The 26,038-nt window shown below is 36.9% G+C and overlaps 1 protein-coding gene across 1 annotated transcript in view; it reads left to right on the top strand.

The window, feature by feature from the left end:
* Positions 1–9,673: 9,673 nt before the first annotated feature.
* The window catches only part of Sdc (syndecan), a 42,152-nt gene continuing 25,787 nt past the window's right edge, over positions 9,674–26,038 (top strand). Inside the window, 1 exon segment of the mRNA NM_001124761.1 lies at positions 9,674–9,858. Within this exon segment, the coding sequence (NP_001118233.1) occupies positions 9,793–9,858 (66 nt within the window). The 5' untranslated portion in view covers positions 9,674–9,792.

Raw genomic sequence — 26,038 nt, 5'->3', positions numbered from 1 at the left:
AGAGTGGAAGAGATCAATCGGACAGAGAGAGCAAGGGTGGTAGAGATCAATCGGAAAGAGAGAGAGAGAGGGGGGGGGGGGGGGTGGTATAGATAGAAAGAGTGATAGACAGAAAGAGAAAGAGAGAGAGAGTGGAAGAGATCAATCGGACAGAGAGAGCAAGGGTGGTAGAGATCAATCAGAAAGAGAGAGAGAGGGGGGGGGGGGGGTGGTATAGATAGAAAGAGTGATAGACAGAGAGAGAAAGAGAGAGAGAGTGGAAGAGATCAATCGGACAGAGAGAGCAAGGGTGGTAGAGATCAATCGGAAAGAGAGAGAGAGAGAGGGGGGGGGTGGTATAGATAGAAAGAGTGATAGACAGAGAGAGAAAGAGAGAGAGAGTGGAAGATATCAATCGGACAGAGAGAGCAAGGGTGGTAGAGATCAATCGGAAAGAGAGAGAGAGAGAGAGAGGGGGGGGGGGTGGTATAGATAGAAAGGGTGATAGACAGAGAGAGAAAGAGAGAGAGAGAGTGGAAGAGATCAATCGGACAGAGAGAGCAAGGGTGGTAGAGATCAATCGGAAGAGAGAGAGAGAGAGAGGGGGGGTGGTATAGATAGAAAGAGTGATAGACAGAGAGAGAAAGAGAGAGAGAGTGGAAGAGATCAATCGGACAGAGAGAGCAAGGGTGGTAGAGATCAATCGGAAAGAGAGAGAGAGAGAGGGGGGGGGGGGTGGTATAGATAGAAAGAGTGATAGACAGAGAGAGAAAGAGAGAGAGAGTGGAAGAGATCAATCGGACAGAGAGAGCAAGGGTGGTAGAGATCAATCGGAAAGAGAGAGAGAGAGGGGGGGGGGGTGGTAGATAGAAAGAGTGATAGAGAGAGAGGGGGGGGGTGGTAGATAGAAAGAGTGATAGAGAGAGAGGGGGGGGGGGGGGTGGTAGATAGAAAGAGTGATAGAGAGAGAGGGGGGGTGGTAGATAGAAAGAGTGATAGAGAGAGAGAGGGGGGGTGGTAGATATAAAGAGTGATAGAGAGAGGGAGGGATGGTAGATAGAAAGAGTGATAGAGAGAGAGAGAGAGAGAGAGGGAGGGGTGGTAGATAGAAAGAGTGATAGACAGAGAGAGAGACAAAGAGAGAGAGAGAGAGAGGGTGGTAGAAAGAGTGATAGACAGAGGGTCGATCAATCAGACAGAGAGAGAGATAGAGAGAGAGAGAGAGAGAGAGAGAGAGGGGGTGGTAGATCGAAAGAGTGATAGACAGAGAGAGAGAGAGAGAGAGAGAGAGGTGGTAGATAGAAAGAGTGATAGACAGAGGGTCGATCAATCAGACAGAGAGAGAGATAGAGAGAGAGAGAGAGAGAGAGAGAGAGAGAGGGGGGGTGGTAGATCGAAAGAGTGATAGACAGAGAGAGAGAGAGAGAGAGAGAGGTGGTAGATAGAAAGAGTGATAGACAGAGTGTCGATCAATCAGACAGAGAGAGAGAGAGAGAGAGAGAGAAGGGAAAGTGTGCTTGTGATTACAAGACAATAGCTTATTTTCGTTTTCTAATGAGTTCTTTTTTTTTACAGTAGCTAATTTCCATGAATAATTATATGAACCTGTATCTTCTTGTAGGTCTATTATCCATTATCGTTACTTAAACGTTGTCATTAGGCATAGTATTATAATTATGGCGAGGGGGCTGCACACTAAATGGCTTTCAATCTGTTGAATCGGGGGGGGGGGGGGGGGGAGGCGCATAATGTTGAATGCGCTTGAATAGCTTTCAGGCTTATAGCCTCCCCCCCCCCCCCCTCTTAATTAGGCACACACTGTATCATAATTCGTGTTATTGAATGACTTTGCAAAGTTCGAAATTTTGTCATGTGACAACATTCAGCCATTCTGATGGCAAAAGATGGCGCTGTATCTGTTAGTTGTAGCTACAGCTCTTGTCTACAATGAGGCATCGTTGTTCTCCACACCACAGTAACTTAGAGGGCGCCTATCATACGGAACAGCTAAGGGATGCTTCTCCTGGTTGATCTGCAAAGGGATCTCTACGAACATTAGAAACATACCAAAAAGTGTGCAAATTAACGATTTGAAGCTTCTTAAACCTACGGAGAATGCGACTCAAACTTGTCTGATTTATCATATAAAGTACTCATATTAAAGAAGGCATGTATTTCTGCTCGATCGATGCATTCCCTCGTTAACAAAACAAAAAAGAAGAAGATTAATATGTCAAAGTTAGTCGGCTGAATGCAAATTTCATTCTTCCCGTTTATTCGCTTTGTTCACTTGAATGTTGTGTTCCCTGAGTCTTGATGCACCCCGCCACTGCCCGAAAAAAAAAATTGTTGGTCTTGATTGCAACAGAAGCACATTGGAGCCCCCAGAAGCCCCCCTCGCCAAAAAGTGGATACATTAACACAAAATATTTAAAAAATCTTCAATTCAATTCATTTTTTCAACGATAAAAAAAGAGTAAATGTACAATACAATAGAACATGTTGACATAATCATATATAAAGTTAACATATCGTAAGGGGCAACCACAAAAGATCGAGATCTTGTGAACTGGTGCCTCTTTTACAAAATTAACAATTTACAAGTAAAACATTAGTCATAATCACACGCAGACACATCGAACATACACACACCCCACACACACACTCACCCTCTTTACTCTAAGAAGATAAATACAAGGGAAGGAGGAATAGAGATTACATGTACAGTGGACATATATGAGGTAAATTAACATTATTATAATTAAACAAATATATGGAAATCAAGATGTAGATGGGGGGAGGGGGGGGGGGTAGTGAGCACATCTTTTTTTTTTGGTCCTCGAAATTTAAAATCCCCCCCCCCCCTTGAGCGCCAGGGGGGGGGGGGCCAACCCCCAAAAAGGTAAAAATCACGTGTTTTTACATGATTTTTTTTCTCAAGGAGGGGGGGGGGGGGGGCTGGATCCGCCACTGTCTGTTGCAGCAGAAATTGTCTTCGCAAAGTAAATCGTCTCATTTCATCCTTTAGGCAGAATAGAATGAATGTTTCATCGTTATATACCTAATTTGTCTCCCTCTACTGTTTTGTATCAGTAAATTTTTATGCATCCACCCATTATTTATTGTTGCTTCGTGAACTCAGTCATAAAAAGCTAGTCATACTGTAGTTCAGGGGTTCTCAAACTTTTTTTCCTTTACATTCCAGATGTAATTTCAATCAAAGCTATAAGGTCCGAAACATGGGATGCCATTTGCCTAACAATTCTTACGGTCCATCGTATACAAATTAATGCAGCCAACATCAAATTATGTAGAACTTTGCAGGAATTATGAATATGTCACGTATGTCCTATCTGTAAAATTTAAACGTTATCAGTGTCCTAGTATTCAAATTATGCAAGGAAACACGTTTACTTTCTAGACTTAACTGTCAGACACTATAGAGTGACTGACTTACTTTTTTTTCTTTGATAATAACATACATAACATGAGCTGTAAACGGTACATGAGCATTTGTCTACTTCCATAAGCCACTTCTTGTAACGGCCAAAATTAACTTATTTGAATCTTTGCGTAGCACATAACATACGACCATTCGGTACAAGGGTATGAAATTCAGACTATTTACTAAAAGGATTGCAATCCCTAAAGTCGATTCGACAACTAACGGTCATTATTTTCCCACAAAAAGACATTTTCAAGCCCTTTCGTTTTGAAGGAAGTTTTAGATTAGTATATATATTCTCTTTCAAATACCATTGGAATTTAACCTTTTCATTTTTAGGCCTGCAATTGGGGCATAGTACAATGTTAAATTGACTGCTGGACTCAAGCATTACTCAATTTTGTTTCAGACTTGGACAATCTACTTCTTCATTTTACAATAACGACACTTGTATACTGTATAAAATGAGGCTTGTTTTAGGATTATATCTGATCTGAGGAAGATTGTTAGTTCTTTAAAAACAGAGCCCCCAATAAAGAAGGGTTAGGGTTAGGGTTAGGGTTAGGGTTAGGGTTAGGGTTAGGGTAAGGGTTAGTGCCCCTAGTGCCCCGCCCCCGTGCCCCGCCTCCCTTTGGCGGCTAAACAAAAATATAACATATAAAAAGGGGGAAAATGTATTTTAAAATGACAGAATTTTGATAGTGACAATGAATTTTAAAGGAAATTTGAAGAAAAATCAAAGGAATGTAGGAAATTCTGAAAACTAAATGTCGTTTTATCAGTCTATTTGTTTAGCTTTAGAAACAGTGGTGGATCCAGGTAAGCGCCAAATCAGCCGCAGTCCCCTTTTTCTGGCAGGATGAAAAAAGAAAGAAAGAGAAAAAATGTAAAAATAAAAGCGAGGGAGGAGGGGAAAAAGAAGACATACTAAATAATATAAAAATTACTACTCTGAGAAACAGGTCGGCAACGTGTTAGTTAGATAGGATGGAAACCAAATCCCAGCTGATCGAGGTGGGTGGGGGTGGGGCGTATCAGCTGCGGCCTTCCCTTTTTGGCGGCCTAAAAAAATGGAAATGGGAAAAAGAGAAAAAGAGGAAAATGAGAAAAGAAAATGAAAATAAAGTAAACGAGAAGTAAATAGAGGGTGGAGGAAAAAGAGAGAGACAGAAAGGGAGAGAGAGAGTGAGAGAGAGAGAGAGAGAGAGAGAGAGAGAGAAGGAGAGCGAGAAAGAAACTTAAATTTACACTTTACAATTCCGATGAGTTGGCTTGACATGTGCCTAAGAAGTCTGCGGACAAAAGTACATTACGCTGAAAAGTTATACTGTCTTTAAGAAAGAAAGAGAGGTTATTATTTCTAAATGAAATTAAAAGTGCTATGTGACTTTCAAGGAGGAATTTACAATTTCTTTCGCCCGTGACGACTATTTTGAATTTTTTATTTAAAAAAAATGTTCAAGAACTTCCTTGGGCTCCGCCCCCTAGACACCCGGCAAGGGCTCTGCCCGGCACCTCAACTGTAAAGATAGAAGTGGTTCCCAAGACAACCTTTTGTTGTATAAAATTGGAGAGAGTGTGAGCTCCTTGTGAGCTTTATGTATAGTTTAAGTTTCTAACGACCACTCCTGTGGAATATTTTATTATTGAAACGAGTTCTTGCTGTCTGCTGCCTCGAGATCATTAGAGCGAAGAGAGGTTATTATAGTGAAGGGACAATCCTTTATATCCAAATGATTCTTCAACCATTCTTGATCAGAAGTGCGTTTCAAACTCAATGGCCCGAATTTACAAAGGAGGTTTGTCGACAAACCTATAGGTTTATGTGCGTCATAATACGTTTCGACGGGTTTTTACAAACCAGGTTTGTAAAAAAAACGCGTCAAAACGCGTCATTATGATGCACATAAACCTAGGTTTGTCGACACACCTCCTTTACGAATTCGGGCCAATAATGTTGGTACTATCCCATTGCGTCCTTTTGCTACTGAATGCAGTCAGGTAAAATAATGTAAATGTAAAAAAATGTAAATAATCTGGAGTGCCGGGCCCCCTTTCCAAAATTCCTGAAACCACGCCTAGATTGAGCACTACTTCTTATTCAGCATATAGCAGAACACGCCCTTGATACTGTAAACAGCATTCAATGGGATGATGCCCATGCACATCAATCAATTTCTGAGGCACTTCTCATAAAAAAAAAGGTGAAATAATTGATGTTGATGAAGAGAGCTAATCCTTCACTGAATATTGGTGCCAATGTGAGGCGCTATCGACCCTGCATGATACGACACTTGCGCCATTATAAACATGGCTATTAACAAAAAGGTGCACGACCAAACTTTTAAGCACAATTTAAGCCTATCATCACTGACAAGCTGTTCCAAACCACCAGACGCTACATGCCCCCCATCACACTACCATGGATCCATTAACCACATAATGTGTGATGTTAGCCATTTGCAGAACTTACTATCATGATCTACATATATTTTTGGTTCTTATCATCAATAATAATATACTGTCTCACCAAACATCAATATACAAAGTTACGCTATTAAACAGCAAAAAAAAAAAAAAAGAAAAGAAAAGAAGACAAAATGATTCGATCCAAACTGTTGGCCTTCTGAGCTCCTGATAAAATTAATATCCAGTCTCTTTGTCACCTTCCATTTTTGTTGTCGTTGTTATCGATAATTTTTTCTGGCATGAAAAGGAGACGCTATTATGACTCAGTGGTAGAGCAGTGGTCTCGTAACCGGAAGGTCGAAACCAAGTCGATGCGCTAATGCCCTTATGTAAGGCATTAATCCTCAATACAAGTCCCTCGGAGATGACTTAAGGCTGTCAGTCCCCTAGGTGCTTACAAGTGCGGCGGAGTATCTTTCAAAGTGAGGGTGCACTGTGCACCCACAAATAAGGGCACTTTCTGTAAAAACAAGGGGGCACCTACAAACAAAAACTCAAGGCGGAAATTTAATTTTTTTTTTTAGACATCGGTATATACCCCTACACATTGTGATTACATTATCAGGGATGATTTCAATGTTTGTTTCTCTTTTTACATGGTCCAAAAACCGCATATTTTGCAGTTGGTTGTGATGGACTGAACACTCATTTCCGAGCGAGATAAAACATGTTCAGTGCGAAAAACTACATCTTATAGCAAAAAAGATTCTGATGGGGTTATAAAAGCAACATCTTATCATGAAAAACTTCGGGCTTCGGGGTGAAATTAAAGGAAAATTAAATTAGGAGCATATTTTATGGTGAAAGGAAAAGGGGGCAAATATACCAAGGGAAAAGGACACTTATTTGAAAAGAAAAAGAGCACATGTCAAAGTGAAATGAGAAATTATCAGAGGTTAAAACGGGGCACTCCTCGTACCTGATAAGGGGGACTCACCTGAGATGAATAATGGGCACTTATGAGAACGGGAAAAGGGGCACTTATTACAAAGAAAAAAGGGGCTATTATCAGAATGAAAACGGCTCTAATTATAAAGGATATAAAGTGAGGCACGTGTCAAAATAAAAGGAACACTAATACGAGATAAAAAAGGGTCACTTATTACATAGTATTCATATTCATATTCATATTTATTTCATTTCCAACAGAAAGGTAAACAAAGATATTACATTTGATTTCATACGTAATTCATTTTTTCAAGAAACTATACAAATAAACTTTGCCTTGTAAGTTCGGCTTAATTGAGAATCAAAAAAGAAAGAAAAGGTGAAAGCATGCAAGACAATTTAAGTTCAGCTTAATTGACAATTAAAAAAGTAAAGGTAAATGCATGCAAGATAATTCAACATCGAGTACGTTATGCCCAAAGAAAACCAAAACCTTCATACTAAGTTACTTTTATTGTAAAGTTTAAGATATTTGAAAAATATCAGTGAAAATTTGAACAAAATCGGGCAAGGAATAAGGAAGTAAGAGCTTTTTGAAATTTCTAGTCACATTTCATGTTTTTCCTTCTTTCTTGTGATTGAGATAATGTACTCCCCTGAAAGCAAGATATAGAATGCAAAATGATATTCTACTTCACATGTTATGAAGTCGGATCAAGAACACAAATAAATACGAAGAAAACAACACAATTGTGAAATTTTATGTACAAAAGGCATGGAGAGTTAGTCACAGATGATGATGTCATCAAATTGAATACCGCCCTCTAGTGACTAGCCATTTCAAAAAGCTCTAATCCAGCCTAAAAAAGCCTGTAATCCAGCTAAAAAGTGGAAGTTACAAACTGATTCAGCCGAGGACGCAGGTTCGAAACTGAGTCACGTCTTTCGGATGGTGACGTTTAAAGGTCGGTCCCAGACGTAAATAATCATATCTGATTGATACACGTCTGCAAAAACCCAATACACACACACACACACACACTCTAACTTTCTTATTCCTTGCCCGATTTTGTTCAAATTTTCACTGATTTTATTCAAATCTTTTAAACTTTACAATAAAAGTAACTTAGTATGAAGGTTTTGGTTTCCTTTAATTGAGAATCAAAAAAAGAAAAAGAAATAAAGAGTGAATGCTTGCAAAACAATTCAACATCGAGAACTTTAAGCTTAATTGAGAATTTAAAAAAACGAAAGGGTGAAAGCATGCAAGGCAATTTAAGTTCAGCTTAATTGACAATTAAAAAAAAAAGAAAAAAAGAAAAGATAAATGCATGCAAGACAATTCAACATCGAGTACGTTATGCTTAATTGAGAATCAAAAAAAGAAAAAGAAATAAAGAGTGAATGCTTGCAAGACAAATCAACATCGAGAACTTTAAGCTTAATTGAGAATTAAAAAAAAGGAAAGGTGAAAGCATGCAAGAGAATTCAACAACGAGTATGTTCGGCTTAATTGAGAATATAAATTTATATTTAAAAAAAAAAATGAAAGCATGCAAGACGATTTCACATAGAGTAGTCTTAATAACTGAGAATTTACATATGAAATGATGAGAGCATGTTAGAGAATATAACATTTAAACAGTGTAATTTGAGAATTTACAAATGTAAAGGTGAAGTCATGCAAGAAAATTTAACATTGAATAGGTTCATTTGAGAATTTACATATGAAATGATGAAAGCATGCCAGAGAATTCAACAACGAGTATGTTCGGCTCAATAATTGAGAATATAAATTTATAACAAAAAGAAAGGATCGATGAAAGCATGGAGTAGTCTTAATAACTGAGAATTTACATAATTATGTAAAGGTGAAGTCGTGCAAGAAAATTTAACATTGAATAGGCTCATTTGAGAATTTACATAATTATGAAATGATGAAGGCATGCAACAAAACTCACATTGAATACGTCTTACGTCTTACCTCATACCACATTTCTACTGAAGTGGGTACCCCTTGTAAGGAAGAAAATAGCTGAAGATTATAGAAAGGACTTTGAGGAATGCGTTACCCAAGAAAGCCCCGGGAATGAAACAGATCATTGCTTGCTGTATATTAACCTGTCAATAACTACTTGATTACAAAGAAAAAGAATTCAGCTCCGGAGGAAAAACAACTATTTAAAACAAGGCAAGACCTGATGAACTATAAATCGTGCTTGACAGGTGTTTTAGGTAAATTCAAACTAGTGAAAGGGGGCAAACTTTAGAAACATAAATATGTGCCCGTATATTTGGCACTGCATGGACGAATGCCAGAGTGATACAAAATATATCTTGTGTGGGCGACGCGAAACTTTTTATTTCTTAAAAGGGTACTGATGTGACTTTTCGAAAAAAATGTTGAAAAGCGCTGATGTAGACAAGAAGAAGAAGAGAGGAAAAAGAAGAAGAAAAAGAAGAAAAGAAGAACAGAAGAAAAGAAGGAGAAGGAGAAGAAGAAGAAAAAGAAGAAAAAGAAGAAGAAGAAGAAGAAGAAGAAGAAGAAGAAGAAGAAGAAGAAGATAAAAAGAAGAAGAAGAAGAAGAAGAAGAAGAAGAAGAAGAAGAAGAAGAAGAAGAAGAAGAAGAAGAAGAAGAAGAAGAAGAAGAAGAAGAAGAAGAAGAAGAAGAAGAAGAAGAAGAAGAAGAAGAAGAAGAAGGAGAAGAAGAAGAAGAAGAAGAAGGAGAAGAAGAAGGAGAAGAAGAAGAAGAAGAACAACAACAACAAGGAGAAGAGGCATGAATATATCAGGATGTGACGTGTTACCCACAACTCACTATGCCATGCATGACCGATGAACGATTTCGATTGCAACACTGCACTATCGTTATCGTTCATTCGGAAGTTACACAGAGTCGATCGAGTCGAGTACAGTGAGCTGAGAAGAGTCATCCCTGCGATCTGAATTTGTACCAAAGAAGTACAAGAATTGGAGTAAGATTTGAGTAAACCAACAAACAACAAGGAAAATGCGAGTTCTTTTGCTTTGTGGGGCCCTTTTGGTTGCCCTCGTTGGGACATGTAGCGGAGAAGTGGTGAGTTTTTGAGAGCAGATATGATTATGAGCGGTCGGGGTTCATTCGCATATTCGCCCCGGCCCGCACTGCACAGAATAGACCTCCTATAGACCTACATGTACGGTATATGCATACAAATTTCGACGATAGTCAGCGCAGTTACTGCAGTAACTTGTGCACTTGTGTGTATGTTTCTGTGTGAATGGAAAAACAGCGTAGTATTCAGTATTGATACCATGTGTGACTATGAATGACGAATGATTGGTTGTCCGAAATATCTGACGTTTATACTAGTGCATCTTTGATAAAAATGATACTACACATCACTTTTTTGCAAATATAATGTACATTTTACAAAGGTGAGCTGAGCCTGAGCCACACAATTTCATACAATTAAAACAATTAAAACCAGCCCCAATTCCTTGTTTAAAAAATGTTGGGGTGATTAAACTTGTAGACTAGACTCTAAGTAACTTTCTTTAATTATAAGGTGATTAAATTCAAAGACGATGATGAGAAAGATATAATATCATGGGCATGATGGGAACTATTCTCGTGAGCTTGGACTTTCCTCGTTTTAAAAGTCAATATTAAAAGTTTTCTAATTCAATCTTGAGGATAATTTTGTTTTTCTTGGCTGTAAAATACGTTTTCGGAAGTTGACTTGTGAACAAAATCATGATTGACAAATGTCAATAACCAGGGGGTCATTTCAGTAAACCAACTCCATGACAGTCGTATCTTCTTGATCTACAGAGATGTTGGGAAGCGGACAACCACAAAACCATGATTTTTATACTATCGGCTAAAAAATATAGTCTTTATCAAAATCCATCAGATTTTATCCTGAAATACAAATGGTAGTTATGAGGCTAAATTTCATTCAAACTGCTTGTAAAAGTGTGTATGCTTGTAAAAAATGTGTAACTTATGAGAATTTATAAAAATAGATGATTTTATATTAACATTACTAAGTTCTGATAAGTGAAATGAGAGCTTGAGAATAAAAAAATAACTTTTAAAATAAATTTTCAGTTTGCATCTTTTTGTGTTGCCATGAGATGGATTTCTAAAAAGATGACGGGTTTGGAGTCGATGGAAAATTTTGGGAAACAATGTAGTGGATAAGTTGAGCAGCAGCATGGAGATGTTGATCTTGTACTGATGACGGTTTTGTGAAACTACATGTATGTGGACTATATAGTTGTACATGATACATGTACATATAACGGTTTTGTAACACGACTCATTTGACCGTCATGTTGCTTTAAAGGCTGTCTATAACTCTAAAATGGACTGATTATTAGCATTTTGGTCTTCTACCTTTTTTTTTTGGGGGGGGGGGGGGGTTAGCTGTCTAATAATAGACTGATATTTGGTGATTTAATCTTCAATCCCTTCCCTAAGCCGTATTTTAAAGAAATATTTACATGTAGAGCAAGGGTTTTGGGTTTTGGCTGCCATTGGGTTTTAGGTGAGGGTAAGCTAGGGTAACTTGTTGGCCTAGGCTAGATATTTTCATGAGTTCAGAATTGCAAATTAGGACTTACGTTTGTATTAGAACATGTTTCATTCAGTCACACTTTTATCCAATATTAGGCCATTTTTGTAACGTAATCAAATTCAACTGATACATACATGTACACTTGTACATGTATGTCTTTGGTCAGTGCCTCTCATTCATCTGGTACAAATAATTGTATTTTAGTAGCCAGATTGCAATTTGCAAATTGCATACAAAAAACAATGTCAGGCAAAGCATGTTTGTCTTCCTAGCCTAAACCAATGTATGAGATTTGCATTCTGCCTATCAGATGCAAAAATATATAACAGGTGAATGAACATGAATAGCCTGTTGCTGGTGATTTGAATACATTTTGAAAATGGTGTATCCACTACATGTAGGTTTCTGTACATACAACATGTACTTTACCTTTTAAAAACTCCAGTGATGTCAAAAATGCATGAGATAAATTATGAACCTTTGTCATTATCTATACGGTAAGTACATGTGAAGTACAGATTCCATTACTGGTAGGAATTACAATGGATTCTTATCTTTATCGTAAACAATAGTTGTGTGATTCTGAACATCTGGTGTGGGTTGCAACTTTTTGTTTTGTGTCAGGAAGGAAGTTCAAGGAACTGAATGGCAGGAAGTTAAAAGGATATGAGTGGTTTGTTTGACCTGGGCATGGTTTGTATTATAGGAAAAGGAATTGTCTAACAGGTACATTTTGATCCTTTCTATTTGCAAGAGTATGGGACAAAAGAATTAAACAAAAAACAATTCAGATTTATTGTACAATTATTGTACAATGTACATTAGGTACATGTTTTCTCTTACTGTAGGTAAAATCCTTAATACATTGTATGTGTAATAAAGTGAATGTCCAGCCAGGCAGAAAATGAGATACTGTATGCTCATAATAATGTCTATAATTTGTTTTGATCAAAAAATGTCACAGGAAACATTTTAAAGCAGATTTTGTTTTGATCACTGTGATAGCCAAGTTTTTTTTTATCTTTCAGATTATTTAATTTGTACTTGCAATGGAATTATAAGAATGATATAAAAAGCTATACAGGATACCAGGGTACAGTGTATGAGCACAATTAAACTGAATGTGAGTTGAGAATGGTAGCTTTGAAACACATGATACTACATGTACATGTACATAACATGTATTGTAGTACCGGTAGACTGTTTAAAGAGTCTGCATGATGTAAATTAATAAGTGCATGTAGGGATGAGCAAATACTGTGAGGTTAATTGCACTTATAATTGGTGCAAAAAATGAAATTGTCATAACTTTAAGTATTAAAATCATAAAAAATGAAAAGAACAATTACCTAGTATTACAGTAAAGGGCAAATAATTTCCTTTTGATTGTGTAATCCATATATAGGATCCACATGTGAGTACATGTAGATAGAGATATAATCATTTGGAAAGTTAGCATCATTCCCAGTTTGTCAAACAGTCAAATTTCCAAGATGTTCAAAATCTGGTACGGTGAGAGTTGTGGGATACATGTATTAAAGTTCAAGTGCACAGTGCACTACATGATGATGAAATGCTGCTTGTGAACAGGGATTTGATACCCTGTTGTGAATTCCATCTTGTCTGGCTGTTCATTAGCATACATCCTGAAATCCAGTCATCTTTACTGTAGGAGGGTCGTGTCATGATAAGCTCAAATCTGATGTAGTTCACAGACCTCATACAGGTCACATGTTTTAGTTGCTTTAATGGCTGATTACAATGTGTACATTGTCTCCAATAGCCAACAAATTGAAAGCTCATTTACCAAGATTGATAAATTATCAGAATGCTAGGATCTTGTACATGTATGTATTGTTAGGATCTTTATTTTTTCTACATTCAATTTTTAAGTTGTAGATTGCAATTCTTCTTCAAGTTCCTGAATAATCATATTGGTGGAAAAAGACTAAATGACAGTTATCAATGAGCACTGCATACTCCATTTTGCTATGGTGAAGTATGCTATTCAGGAAGGAAAAAAAACTGTATTGACTTTATCAGTCATGGAGGGATGAGTGTAACGAGGGCAATGATGGAGCATGGACCCTACTACGGATGGAGGCTCAGTCATACATTCTGCCCTGTCAAGTAGCTCCATGTATGCTGTTCATTTCACAGCTTTTCCAATTAAAAAGTAATTAAAAAATGATTGATAAATGATAACAACTAGCTTACTCGACCAGTGCTACATGTTTTAATTTTTTTAGAGTAGCTCTAGCAGAAGTGGTGACTTCCTTGACTTAAGTGCACAGGACTAAAAAAAAAAAAAAAAAAAAAAATTTCTTTCTACAAGTATTACAAGTAATTTGATGAATTGTTATCATGGTATTACATTCCGGGTCATTGTCATATTTACCCTTGCGCTTAATAATCTAAATTATCAATGTTATTCTATCTGTCTATGTTGGAATTTGTGACATTTGTTATCCACGCGTTATCTGTGTAGGCGAGGGCTTTGCTCCTGCTATTGTCCGCAGACATCTCATCTCAAAGGACTCCAGTTTATCCTGGTCATTTTTCCTTAGCGTCCACGTCTCAGACCCGTAGGTGGCTATAGTGACTTCCATGTACACGTAACCTACCTAGTACAAGTTCATCATCATTCAAAGATGAATTTATCACTCTTACACATGTACACTGTATATACTGTACATGTATGTGTCCATCTTAATTGGATTGAATTGAATCTCCAATTTTTTTCATGTACAGGTACATGTACTGCATAACCTTACATTCCCTACATGTACAATTGTACATGTACATGTATGTAGGCCTATGTTAGAAGGAGATCCTGTACATTATTGTCTACCTACATATTGTACATTGCAAAAAGCAGGTACTGCAGGTAGGTACATGTACTGTACATCATCATGTTTACCTCTCTGGTTTGTGAAAGCAGGAGAGTGAATGCCTTTCAGCGTTACATTCCCCCATTTGTTGAAGTGCAGAGTGAAGAATGAATAGGGAGATTCCTGACAAACGCAGTGTAATATTCCACTCTAGATTTGTGTGCTGAATACAAGTCCCTTTTGAGCCAGACCGGGCGTAGTGTTAGAAAGCAGACCTTCTTGGCGACATCAATATAAAAGTGGATAACATTATAAAAGCTTCATAAAAGTTTTCTATACTTCCTGAAGTTCCTGTGGACAATTGTTTGCCAGTATTAAACAAAAGTTGCTTTTAAAACTGTATACCAATACCAATGTATTTGATATTGATCATGAGATGTTCCTTTAAATGTACTTTTACTATTATTGTAATATTTCTGGTTGATTGATGATTTTAACTTATGTGAAGATGGATGTTTGTTGATTCTAAATATATGTCTGGTGGTGGGAATTGGATGGGATTTCGTATTTTGAGTGTATGTACATGTATGTTGGTTACATGATACATAATTGCAACAATTTCTGCCAAATTTTACAATATAAATAAAGAAATAGATATATATTATAGTATTGTAATTTATTTATTCTGGAAAGTTACGAGAATTTTTTTTTTTAACCTTAAAAATAAACAATTATAAAAACAGTAATGAAAGAGCCTGAATTGAAAATCCAATATGGCAGCTTGCATGAGTCTCAACTTTACACAACACCGGACAAAATATTGAAAAATAATCATTTACTGTCAAATTGAAATAAAGATTCATGTACACTTGCAAATAAAACATGATTAAGGACAGGAATATGAATGTAAGTACATCTCTTCATTATGTTTTCATGTGAAATTAGTGCCGGACGAAAGCAGTGCTTTTCATCAGGAATTGTGGGTGAAGAAGATCCCTCCTGCTGGTCGGCCTGGCGTCTGCCCAATCCCGACCACTATTCTTACAATCAAACTTTGGCAAAAGTGATTAATTTTTGTTTAACCGAAAACTGTCCTGTTTTAACTAGCGTTCAAACGGAATCGAAAATATCTGTGATGTTACAACACTTATTCAGGGGGAGAAGAAAAAAGAAGAAAAAGAAAAAGAAAAAAAAAAAAAAAAAAATTTTTTTATTTTTTTTTTATTTTGAGGGCGAAAAAGAGGGGTGCGGTTAATACACGAGGGCGGTTTATACAACGTTAATTACGGTGCATGTACCTTCAAGATATTCTGACGTTTTCAAACAGACATAGTTCAGTAGCTATCATGGAAAATATACTAAACCTACACTTGATACCCCCCCCCCCCCCCCAACATTTACAAATGTATCACACACATTTGTGCAAAGTGTTGATACTAAGGCCAGAGGCTTATATCTCCAAAAGATTAGGGTTTTACATGTGTACATGTAGACCCAAGTAGGGCTTGCATACATTTGTATCCATGTGCAGAAACTATTAAAAGTAGGTCTACATTTTCAACTTTTGACAGGTAAGAATTTCTGGAATAACAATCAAATGGCCCAATGAAACACATCTACATGTAGGCTTTTTATCAGACACACAGCTTGTCTCATAGGCCTGTACATCTATAGTACATGTATGCTACATTATACATAAATCTAAGGTAATACAAAGTTTTGGGAAATTTTGAAAATTGGGTGGATAGTGAATCTTTACAATTTTGATATATTTGGATGCCCCTGTGGATGTATATATGCACTAAAAATATTAATCCCTAAAAATCCCGGTAAATTTTGATAAATTTCAAATAGCGCCTACGGCCATACAATGGTAGCTGCGACCATGAAAATCTCAGAATATGTAGTTGTGATATATAATTTCCAAACGGGAATAGCTAATCGGTCGATTTTAGACAAGAAACATTGTTTCATAGCTAAATTGATATCTTGACCTTGAGAGGGAGCTATACAACATAAAGAGTTTATTATTTATAATTTCATAACTTCAGACTCGATTTCAACCGGGACAACGATCAATGAATATTGTAGGAACGCATAATGCTTCCAATATGTTAATTTGAACCAAATTCATGACCCCATACCAAAACTTTGTAATACCTTTAATGCAAGCAAAATCAGTTCTTCCCTGTTTCCTGATCTCTCAATATATTAAAAAGAAGTTCTATCCTTCATGATAAGTTAATGCACATTTTGCTCAAAGAGTATGTAAAGTAAGACTATCACGGATATGGCTCGCATCCAGGTGAATGAAAAACAAGATGGCAACCGATGATGTAGAAAGAGGCTCACAGAGGAGAAATGAAAGGAATCCTTGCCACAGACAATTTGGTAGCATAGTCAACTCTTGACCTCAGACCAGGGAAACAGATGGACAGACCTATGCTATCATGGCTCATGATGAAGCAACACCCAGCATTATGATTAATTTTCCATTCTACAATCTTGTGTTTAGTGAGAAATTGCATTTCATAAATCAGAAATTTAGTTGATAGTAGGCCAATAAGTACAATCATTTCCAAATAAACTTTATAAAGTTTGTACTTTGTCAGATGTAAGATTGGTACCGGTATATCCTCAGTTAAAGTCCCTTGGATGGCTTCATCTCCAAACATATACATTTATGCTTTCTTACATGTAGCTGTTAGTTAGACCTTGTCAACATCAAATACATGCTGTTCTGAACACAACAGAAAAACAAATCTTACCATGGTTTTAGTTCTTTTCATTTTGGGGAAAGAAATAATGTCTTTGTGCCATGCCATAGCCATGGCCACTTTGTCTGTCAAACAAAATCATTAGATGCCTGTCAGAAAAGGTTTATAGAAAAGAGTAGCATGACAAGCTTGCATGTGAGCTTTTTATTAAAGAAGAGATGTCTTCTCTGTAAGAGGAAGGGAGACATCCCAGCACGGGGGAAACTCTGCGGGGGAGTTCTGCTTTTACACTTACATGTAGCAGACTGATATTGGCTAAATCAAGAGAAACAACACATGTAATGAAGTAGTTCTCAAAATAAAGTTGAGTAAGATTCACAACACATGGTGTTTAAAGAATTAATCTCAAGCTTTCTATTCTTGGCTTCAATTGGGTGATCATTCATTGTTTAAATGTAACAGTGTCCAAAAATAAAATGTTAAATTAAGGCGTGGATTCTTATTGAAACCTAATCTTGTGGAGAGGATTGTGAGCTTTACAATGTACTTGAAGGTACGTGTGCTGAAATCTGAGAGACAGATGATAAAACCCAGGGGACACCCTGCCAACCAGTACGATTTAGTCGTATTTAGTATGATTTTTAGAAGCAAATACGACAGTACGATTTTCCTGAATTAAATAAGATTTTCAAAAAAAAAAAAAAAAATGATTTAAATTTTTTTAATTTTTTTTTTTTTAAATTTATTATTTTTTTGTTTGTTTTTGGTATTTTGAGTGTGTGTTAGCCCATTCTGTGCTGTAAAGTATCCTACAAGCATCTCACATCGGCAATTTGGGGATGTTCATTGGTTCATCGAACACAACAGTCGTGACGAAATCATGCATATTCAACCAATGATCCATAAAAAAAATTGATCCGCGTAACAGTCCGTGTTTATTTTTAAGAATACAACTTCTGTCAGTAAAATACAACTTTTGGGATTAAAGAATACAGCTTTTGAAGTCCAGAGGTTGGCAGGTCTGGACATGGTCATTTTTAACAATTGTTAAACAGAGATGAAAATAACTGATGTAACAACACTTTAACTACATTGTAGGGGCATCTACACTGCAATTAAAATCCATGGGTTTTTCTCACAATGCAGAGTTTTGCCAGAGGTTGCTAGGTAACTACCCATAAACATGGTAACAAACCTGAATTGCACCTCTTGAGTGTTATTTTTTTTAACCTAAGACTAAAACTTAAATGGTTTTCACAGCTTAATTTCTAGTTGTAAAAACACAAGTGAATTATTTGGGTTATTGCTCTCATGACTCCTGCGTTCCACGCTATATCGCAGGAGCAGCAACAAGTCATACATGTGTTATGGTGCGCTACTCCCAAAACCTAACTTAGTGATCTCATTTTTCAAACTTTCGCCATTCTGCTTTCATACAAATGAAGTTATAACAAGGGTTGAATTGCCCTATAAGTCGGTGATGGAAGAGCTTCAAATTGAGACTGTGGAGCCTGAATATTAATGCTTCTCTAATCTCTATGACTCTAATTTTCATATCACTTCATAATTTATATGACATGAGCAAGCGTACATGTATGTAGGCTACATGTAGAAACACAATATGAACTTGTCCTAAAAAAGAATGCTTAATAAATCAAACATTGTGTATGTTTCACCAAGTTGCTTGTATACATCTTGTGCACATTAAATATGGATGTCAATCTTTGCTGAACTTATGAGGCAGAAGCTTATATATCACCAAAACCTTTTCTATCAGAGCATGGATTTCTTTGTGCTACAAATAGGCAAAATCAACATTTCTTCCGTGACTTGTACAATGAAGCCCTAAACAAAAGAGGAGTTTGGACACTGAGGACTGCATTGTCATTTAGGCTCCCAACAGAGTCAACCGGGAAAGAAAACAAAAAAGAATAGAAAGAAAAGGAATTGAATAAAAAGCTAGGCTGGCTGGTTGATTAAGTATCCAAGCATGACAAGGTTTAAATCCCATATCTCACTGAGTTACTGGTTTCTTTATAAAGCTTTGGTTGAACTTTTCATCTAGGCTAGTGTTGGGCAAGGTTATGGTTCAGGTGGAAATCATTTTTCTGACATGTCTTTGAATAGGTTTATCTGTTTGATTAAACCTCTTTTTTTCTCTTAAAAAAAAAACACTGTTGGATATGTATTAAATGAGAAAGGTACAAATATTGAAAGCAGAGATCACTGAATCTTTGAGAATGGTTTTACAGGTACAAGGACTACTTTTAAAGGCGACATGTGAACCTTTTTTCAAAGACTGTTAATGCTTGATTGACTGTCAAAAATATTTTTTCCACTTCACCAATTCTAGAATTTGCTGTTGCGGTTTTTATGATACAAAAGCTCTTAATTTGATCAAGTGGCAAGGATATAAAGAGAAAAGAAATGGAGGGGAAGTTGAGTTTATGGTTTAAACATGGAGTAGGATTCGGGTATTTCACAGGTAACATTACACGTAAGTGTGATTTTTATAGCGCCCTGAGTGCAAACCACACAATTTGCCAGATTTTGTTTGATCAATCACAACTGTGAAAGTCTGAAATCCTTATCAGAACTATCTTTTCTTTATTTTACTTTGATACATTCTTCTAAAATTTTCCTCTTTTATCAAAGCCATATCAATGCTTATGATAACTGTCCTATATTTTTGTCTTCACACTCATTAGGGGTTAGAATACGCAACAACATCTTTCATGTGTAACATAGTTTGTACAAAACAAAATAGATGAGTTTAGTATTGATGTTGCTCTCCTTTCCTTAGTTGTTTGCAAGTCAGACCTACTCAGACTACTTCTCCTCCTGTAGCAGTGAGAGGCTAGGCTTCCCCCTGTGCACCGGTCTGCTCGCTCAATATTTCATATCATATCTCTAAGCTCATTATAGGCGCCCAATATTGACATGCTCAAATCACTACTGCAGACTCAAATTACATGCCCAATTTCACCCAGCACCCTATGAATTTTCCAGCCCAACTCTCTTCCCTTTCTATCCATCTTTCTTGTATCTTTCATGTATCTTTCATGTACACGTAGCTGTCGGAGCCATGAGCAACATGCGCTGTATGTTTTTTAATTTTGAAATGCATGTGAATTTTATTTTTTCTTCAATTTACATGTACATGTATGTATGTGCATTGTGCATCAATGTATTTGTTTTGAAAGATGAAACAAGATACATGTAGTACTGTAGCACTTCACTTACGCAGCATCAATCATTCCCAGAAACCTGCATGGTAATAAACACCTATTTGTATCAAGGAAAGGAAAAGGGAAAAGGAAAAAATAAGAGAGAATGACATCAATGGTTGAATACTGTTGAGTATCGTGTATAAGTTTTCAACCGGAATTGTAATGAACCTAGTCAATGAAACATTGAATTACCACGTCTGGAGAGACATGATAGTAGCATAGCCCAAGTTCACAGCACGAATGTCTGTAACCTTATAGTTCGGAAGTTGAGGAATGCCTTGATAAACATCCCTCTTGTATTACTATCAATGTCAAGTACCGGTACTTGTATGCATGTAGGGAAAATCACATTACAGAGATACATGTACTCAGGTATTCTTCCCTTCAGAAGGAAATTTATGACAAGCAGGATTATCGGTGCATCAGATATACACTGTACATGTATGTACATGGAGGCCAAACTGTCACAATGATGTAGGGCTTGCATGTACATGTATAAAGTACTGTACAGGTATGGATGGGTACATGTCTGTACAATGTAGACATGTAATAAAATATGATGCATAGAGGACATTACATCTGTTTTTTTATCGTAGTCGATAGGCCCATATTTAATGAATGAGTTTCTATAAAAGGCAACTTGACTGGTATATCCAATGAAAGTTAATCATACATGTACATGTATGTAAAAACTACAAACAGTGTATATATCACTTCAATTTTGAAACTTAAATTTCTGTGCCATGAAGTTAGTGATGGCACTCACTACATGGACAGAGATAAGATAGATTGTGCACAAGGCCAAGCCACAGGGTGCGTGGACAATGAACTTTTTCTGAGAAGGCACATTGTGCTTGCATGATTCACCTAAGCTAAGGTTGTGGGTGTTTCATTTTCCTCTGATAGCTCTATAAACCACTTAATCAACATTCAGTCTTGCTCTAGCTCCTCATCACTCATTCAAATCTATGACATTCTTGTCAAATTAATATCCTCATGTGTACATACGACCCTACAGGAGGGGCATTACATTAAACAGTGAGAATGAACTTGCCAATGTCAATCTTGGTTTTGTTGGCTCCTAACCCAAAGCAAGGTTAGACAAACATGGTGACAACAAAAGAGTCGATACAACCATGACACTACTGTGATACCATACAACCTAGTTTGGAGATGGTTTTCAAGTTCAAAGACTCTTCAAATTTGTGTGGAAACATGTATACATGTAACTTCTTATTTGTATGAAGTAAATTCTTTCTGTCTATGTTCAATGTACTTTCCTTTGAATAGTGATCACATAACTCAAAATGTGGTCTGGTTGTGAAAGTGCACTTAAGCAAGTTGAATGAATATTCCAAATTTGATGCGTAAGGCTGCATTTCTATTTTATATCAGTGATGGTGAAATGGGCCATGTTCAAAATGGCTTCAAATTATGTACAATACATGTACATGTACGTCCTGACTTTGCATGAATTTTCTCTGTAGGCCTGAAAATTCTGTTTGAAATTTGCAATATTTTGAAGGAAAAAATTATTGAAGTAAATTAGCTGATGTAATGTATAGATGATGTGGCTATGATGAATGCAAAATTGTGCTCCTTTATTTGATCTCTTTAATCCTCTCCGCTCCACCCAGATCGTTTTTCTATCTCGCTTTGCTGTGCAGTTAGTTTTCATAATGCAATAGACCTACTAAAAAAAATGCAATTGTTTGTCATTTCTTTTGCATTGTCCAGCAATGCTGAAGTAATTTTGCCAAACCTGTAGCATGCAAATTGATGATGCATGAGAGTCAGAGAGGTGTGTATTGTAAAGTGTAAGGCCCTGGAGCTATTTTTTCAATCCAATTTCCTTTTTTTATAGAGGTTGCTGCAGTTGGGCATATATCTATCGATTTGTGATCAGTTCTTTTGGTGTTTTATAAAGAAAGCATGTGCTATAATGAAATGCAGACCTACATATATGCAGAATGCCTTCTGTGAATTTTCAATCAGTGTTTTAAATTCTAAATGAAAAATTTTATGCCAGTGTATGGTATGTGCTGGTAGTCTGTTAATCATCTCATGACAAAAGTACATAGAGAATAGAATTGCAGTGTAGAACTTTCCATTGTTGGTTCAAGTTACGTATCGGAACAATTGGTTGAGTCTTGTGTCCGAAGGCTGGTTATTATTTCAAGTCCAAGGTGAGGGAGATGCAAGCCCTGTCTAGAAATCTGCCAAGAGCATGCCTGCTCAACATTTGGAAATGGTTACAAACTAGATTCTTCCCTCCCTTCAATAACCATGCCTGAACTCAACCTACTTTTGACATTTAAAACTTGGATTTCTTTTGTTTTTTGTCTAGAGATTTTTAGGAATATCCTGAGTGATCTAGGAATAATGCACTTGACACAGGTTTATTCTTCATAATTTTAAAAGTTTTGTGATTTTTCTGAGAAAATTGACTGGAATTATCCTCATTGGTTCAAAAACTGCTGCACTCATCCTAGGGATATACATGTAACAACCTCTCATGTAGCTACATGGGGGCAAGGGGGGATGCTACATGTAGCAACCCAATGAATGGTGAAAAGGGAACAATCTATAGAATAAGAGAGAAAGGGAAAGGGAGAGGAGAAAAGAGTAATATAATAGATGAAAGGACCACCTTCTGCACCCTTCCCTGATTGGCTCAAATCGTCCAGTAAGACAGCCCCCCCCCCCCCCCACACACCCAAGTACTTGCTCAAATTCTGGACTCCAGCTCTGCCACCGATACTGATAGAGACAATGCTTTATGATTGAGAAGCTTCCTGAGATCATGTATAGTGATTTATAGGGATGTAGGTACAGTAGGTGAAGGAAATCCGTTTTCCTCTAGCTTTGATTTCAGTGCCGATGACCTCTCAGTTGGGAAACATCAAACTTTTTATACAAAGAGAAAGTAAATTCAAAATGTTTCTATAGCCTATAGGCCTCCATGCCATAAGAGATTACAAACTGATGAATCAATGTGTATGGCTTGCAATGGCAATTTAGAGATACTTGTTTTTAAATTTGACCCAACTGCATTGTAGACCTGTTCCTAAGATATGATGGAACTAGTAAAGAATATTAATCACAGTCGAGTGGATTAAACTCTTGACTGATTTGCTAGAGTGTGTGGGTGTGAAGCCAGAGACAGCAGAATCTTCCGTGTCACTGATTGGTTTTGTTATTGTCATCTACATGTAGGCCTACAAAGGACAGGGTTTAGTATAGAACTTTTTACAAAAGAAATCCTTGCTGTCTAGTATAGTCTCGATAGTCCTCATCCATGTTGTGGGTCAATGGTTTGGAATAATTGCATTATGCAACTTTAAACCAAAAAGTGGGAATAAAAGATCACTCCATCTTGCAGACACACCCTAACTTACGTACTGAATAATCAGGGGATATTCTCACTTACATGAAGGTTGGAAAGCCTTCTATATGTAGTTTATCATTTTAAGAAAGCCTATTAAATCTAAAATAAAATAAGCTTAAGCTACTTTCGCTGTTTTGTATTATAATTTCTCCGTGCATTTACTACGTCATAGTTCTTTGCAAGGAAGGGCTTATTGGTTTTTTTCCCTTGCATGAACAATTCTCAATGCCTATCTAGAATGGAGAAGAACCTGTCTTGGTACCCATCTCTCAATGGTCATGAATAATAGCATTAGAAGAAACCAACAATTGTATTCAGAGGTACAAAAAAGGTTTGAAAAATAAGGTCTTGTTACCGCATTTAGTGCAGCTACATTTACGTGTATATTCTATATTTAATAGATGAAATTGAGCATATTTCAATATTTATTTCAGATATTTAAAATGGTATTTAAATGTACAAGCCTAATTGGTATGACATCATTTTGGTACTTTATATTGTACTGTAATTGTAAATCCCCTTGAAGCGACCATGGTTAATGATGACTAACTTTATAGTTTGATGGTCATGTCTCATGATGCTATATCCTTGAACTTTGTTGTCTGTTTTATCTCTAAAACAACACCTCTGTCTCATCCTTGGTTTGTAGTTTAGACCATTCTGGCTCGTTTCCAAATATGAGACTTGCCCAGTAAAATAGAAAGAAAAAAAAAATGATTATAGATGTCTCCATGTGGTTTACAGCTAGTGTGCAGGCACAAACCATTTTCAGTTATTTGTGTAACAGGGTCTGCACTATGAGACTACAATAGGCCTTTTACTCTGACATCCTGACTATGACAGATCTGGGCTCTGCTCAAGGGCTTAGGAATTACAGTACTGCAAAATGTCAAATTAGTGTCTGTGCTTGCAGACTAAGTTTAGAGTGAGGAGAGATAATATGTAGAGACTGTTCTGAGTATGGTAATAGTGTTCAACTTGGTTCATGTTGCAGACTAGTTTAGAGTGGAGAGAGATAATATGTGGAGGCTGGTCTGAGTAACATTGTTCAACTTGGTTCATGTTGCAGACTAGTTTAGAGTGGGGAGGGATAATATGTGGAGGCTGGTCTGAGTAACATTGTTCAACTTGGTTCATGTTGCAGACTAGTTTAGAGTGGAGAGAGATAATATGTGGAGGCTGGTCTGAGTAACATTGTTCAACTTGGTTCATGTTTCAGACTAGTTTAGAGAGGAGAGAGATAATATGTGGAGTCTAGTCTGAGTAACATTGTTCAGCTTGGTTCATGTTTCAGACTAGTTTAGAGTGGAGAGAGATAATATGTGGAAGATGGTCTGAGTAACATTGTTCAACTTGGTTCATGTTTCAGACTAGTTCAGTGGAGAGAGATAATACTGTATGTGGAGTCACGTCTGAGTAACATTGTTCAACTTGGTTCATGTTGCAGACTAATAAGTTAAGTGGAGAGAGATAATATGGGGAGTCTGGTCTGAGTAACAGTGTTCAACTTGGTTCATGTTGCACACTAGTTTAGAGTGGAGAGAGATAATATGGGGAGTCTGGTCTGAGTAACATTGTTCAACTTGGTTCATGTTTCAGACTAGTTTAGAGTGGAGAGAGATAATATGTGGAGGCTGGTCTGAGTAACAGTGTTTAACTTGGTTTATATTGCAGACTAGTTTAGAGTGGGGAGAGATCTATACTATATGGAGTCTAGTCTGAGTAACATTGTTCAGCTTGGTTCATGTTTCAGACTAGTTTGGAGTGGAGAGAGATACTATGTGGAGTCTGGTCTGAGTAAAATCGTTCAACTCGGTTCATGTTTCAGACTAGTTCAGTGGTGAGAGATACTATGTGGAGTCTGGTCTGAGTAAAATTGTTCAACTTGGTTCATGTTGCAGACTGGTTTAGAGAGGGGAGAGATAATATGTGGAGGCTGGTCTGAGTAACAGTGTTTAACTTGGTTTATGTTGCAGACTAGTTTAGAGTGGGGAGAGATCTATACTATATGGAGTCTAGTCTGAGTAACATTGTTCAGCTTGGTTCATGTTGCAGACTACATGTACATGTAGTTTAGAGTGGGGAGAGATACTATATGGAGTCTAGTCTGAGTAACATTGTTCAACTTGGTTCATGTTTCAGACTAGTTTACAGTGGACAGAGATAATATGTGGAGTCTCATCTGAGTAACATTGTTCAGCTTGGTTCATGTTTCAGACTAGTTTAGAGTGGAGAGAGATACTATGTGGAGTCTGGTCTGAGTAACATTGTTCAACTTGGTTCATGTTTCAGACTAGTTTAGAGTGGAGAGAGATAATATGTGGAGTCTAGTCTGAGTAATATTGTTCAGCTTGGTTCATGTTTCAGACTAGTTTAGAGTGGAGAGAGATAATATGTGGAGGCTGGTCTGAGTAACATTGTTCAACTTGGTTCATGTCGCAGACTAGTTTAGAGTGGAGAGAGATACTATGTGGAGGCTGGTCTGAGTAACATTGTTCAGCTTGGTTCATGTTTCGGACTAGTTTAGA

The sequence above is a fragment of the Strongylocentrotus purpuratus genome, unplaced genomic scaffold (assembly GCF_000002235.5).
Source record: "Strongylocentrotus purpuratus isolate Spur 01 unplaced genomic scaffold, Spur_5.0 spur5_scaffold_7, whole genome shotgun sequence".
In the NCBI taxonomy this organism is placed as follows: Eukaryota; Metazoa; Echinodermata; class Echinoidea; order Camarodonta; family Strongylocentrotidae; genus Strongylocentrotus; species Strongylocentrotus purpuratus.
This window is presented reverse-complemented; position numbering and strand designations above follow the sequence as displayed.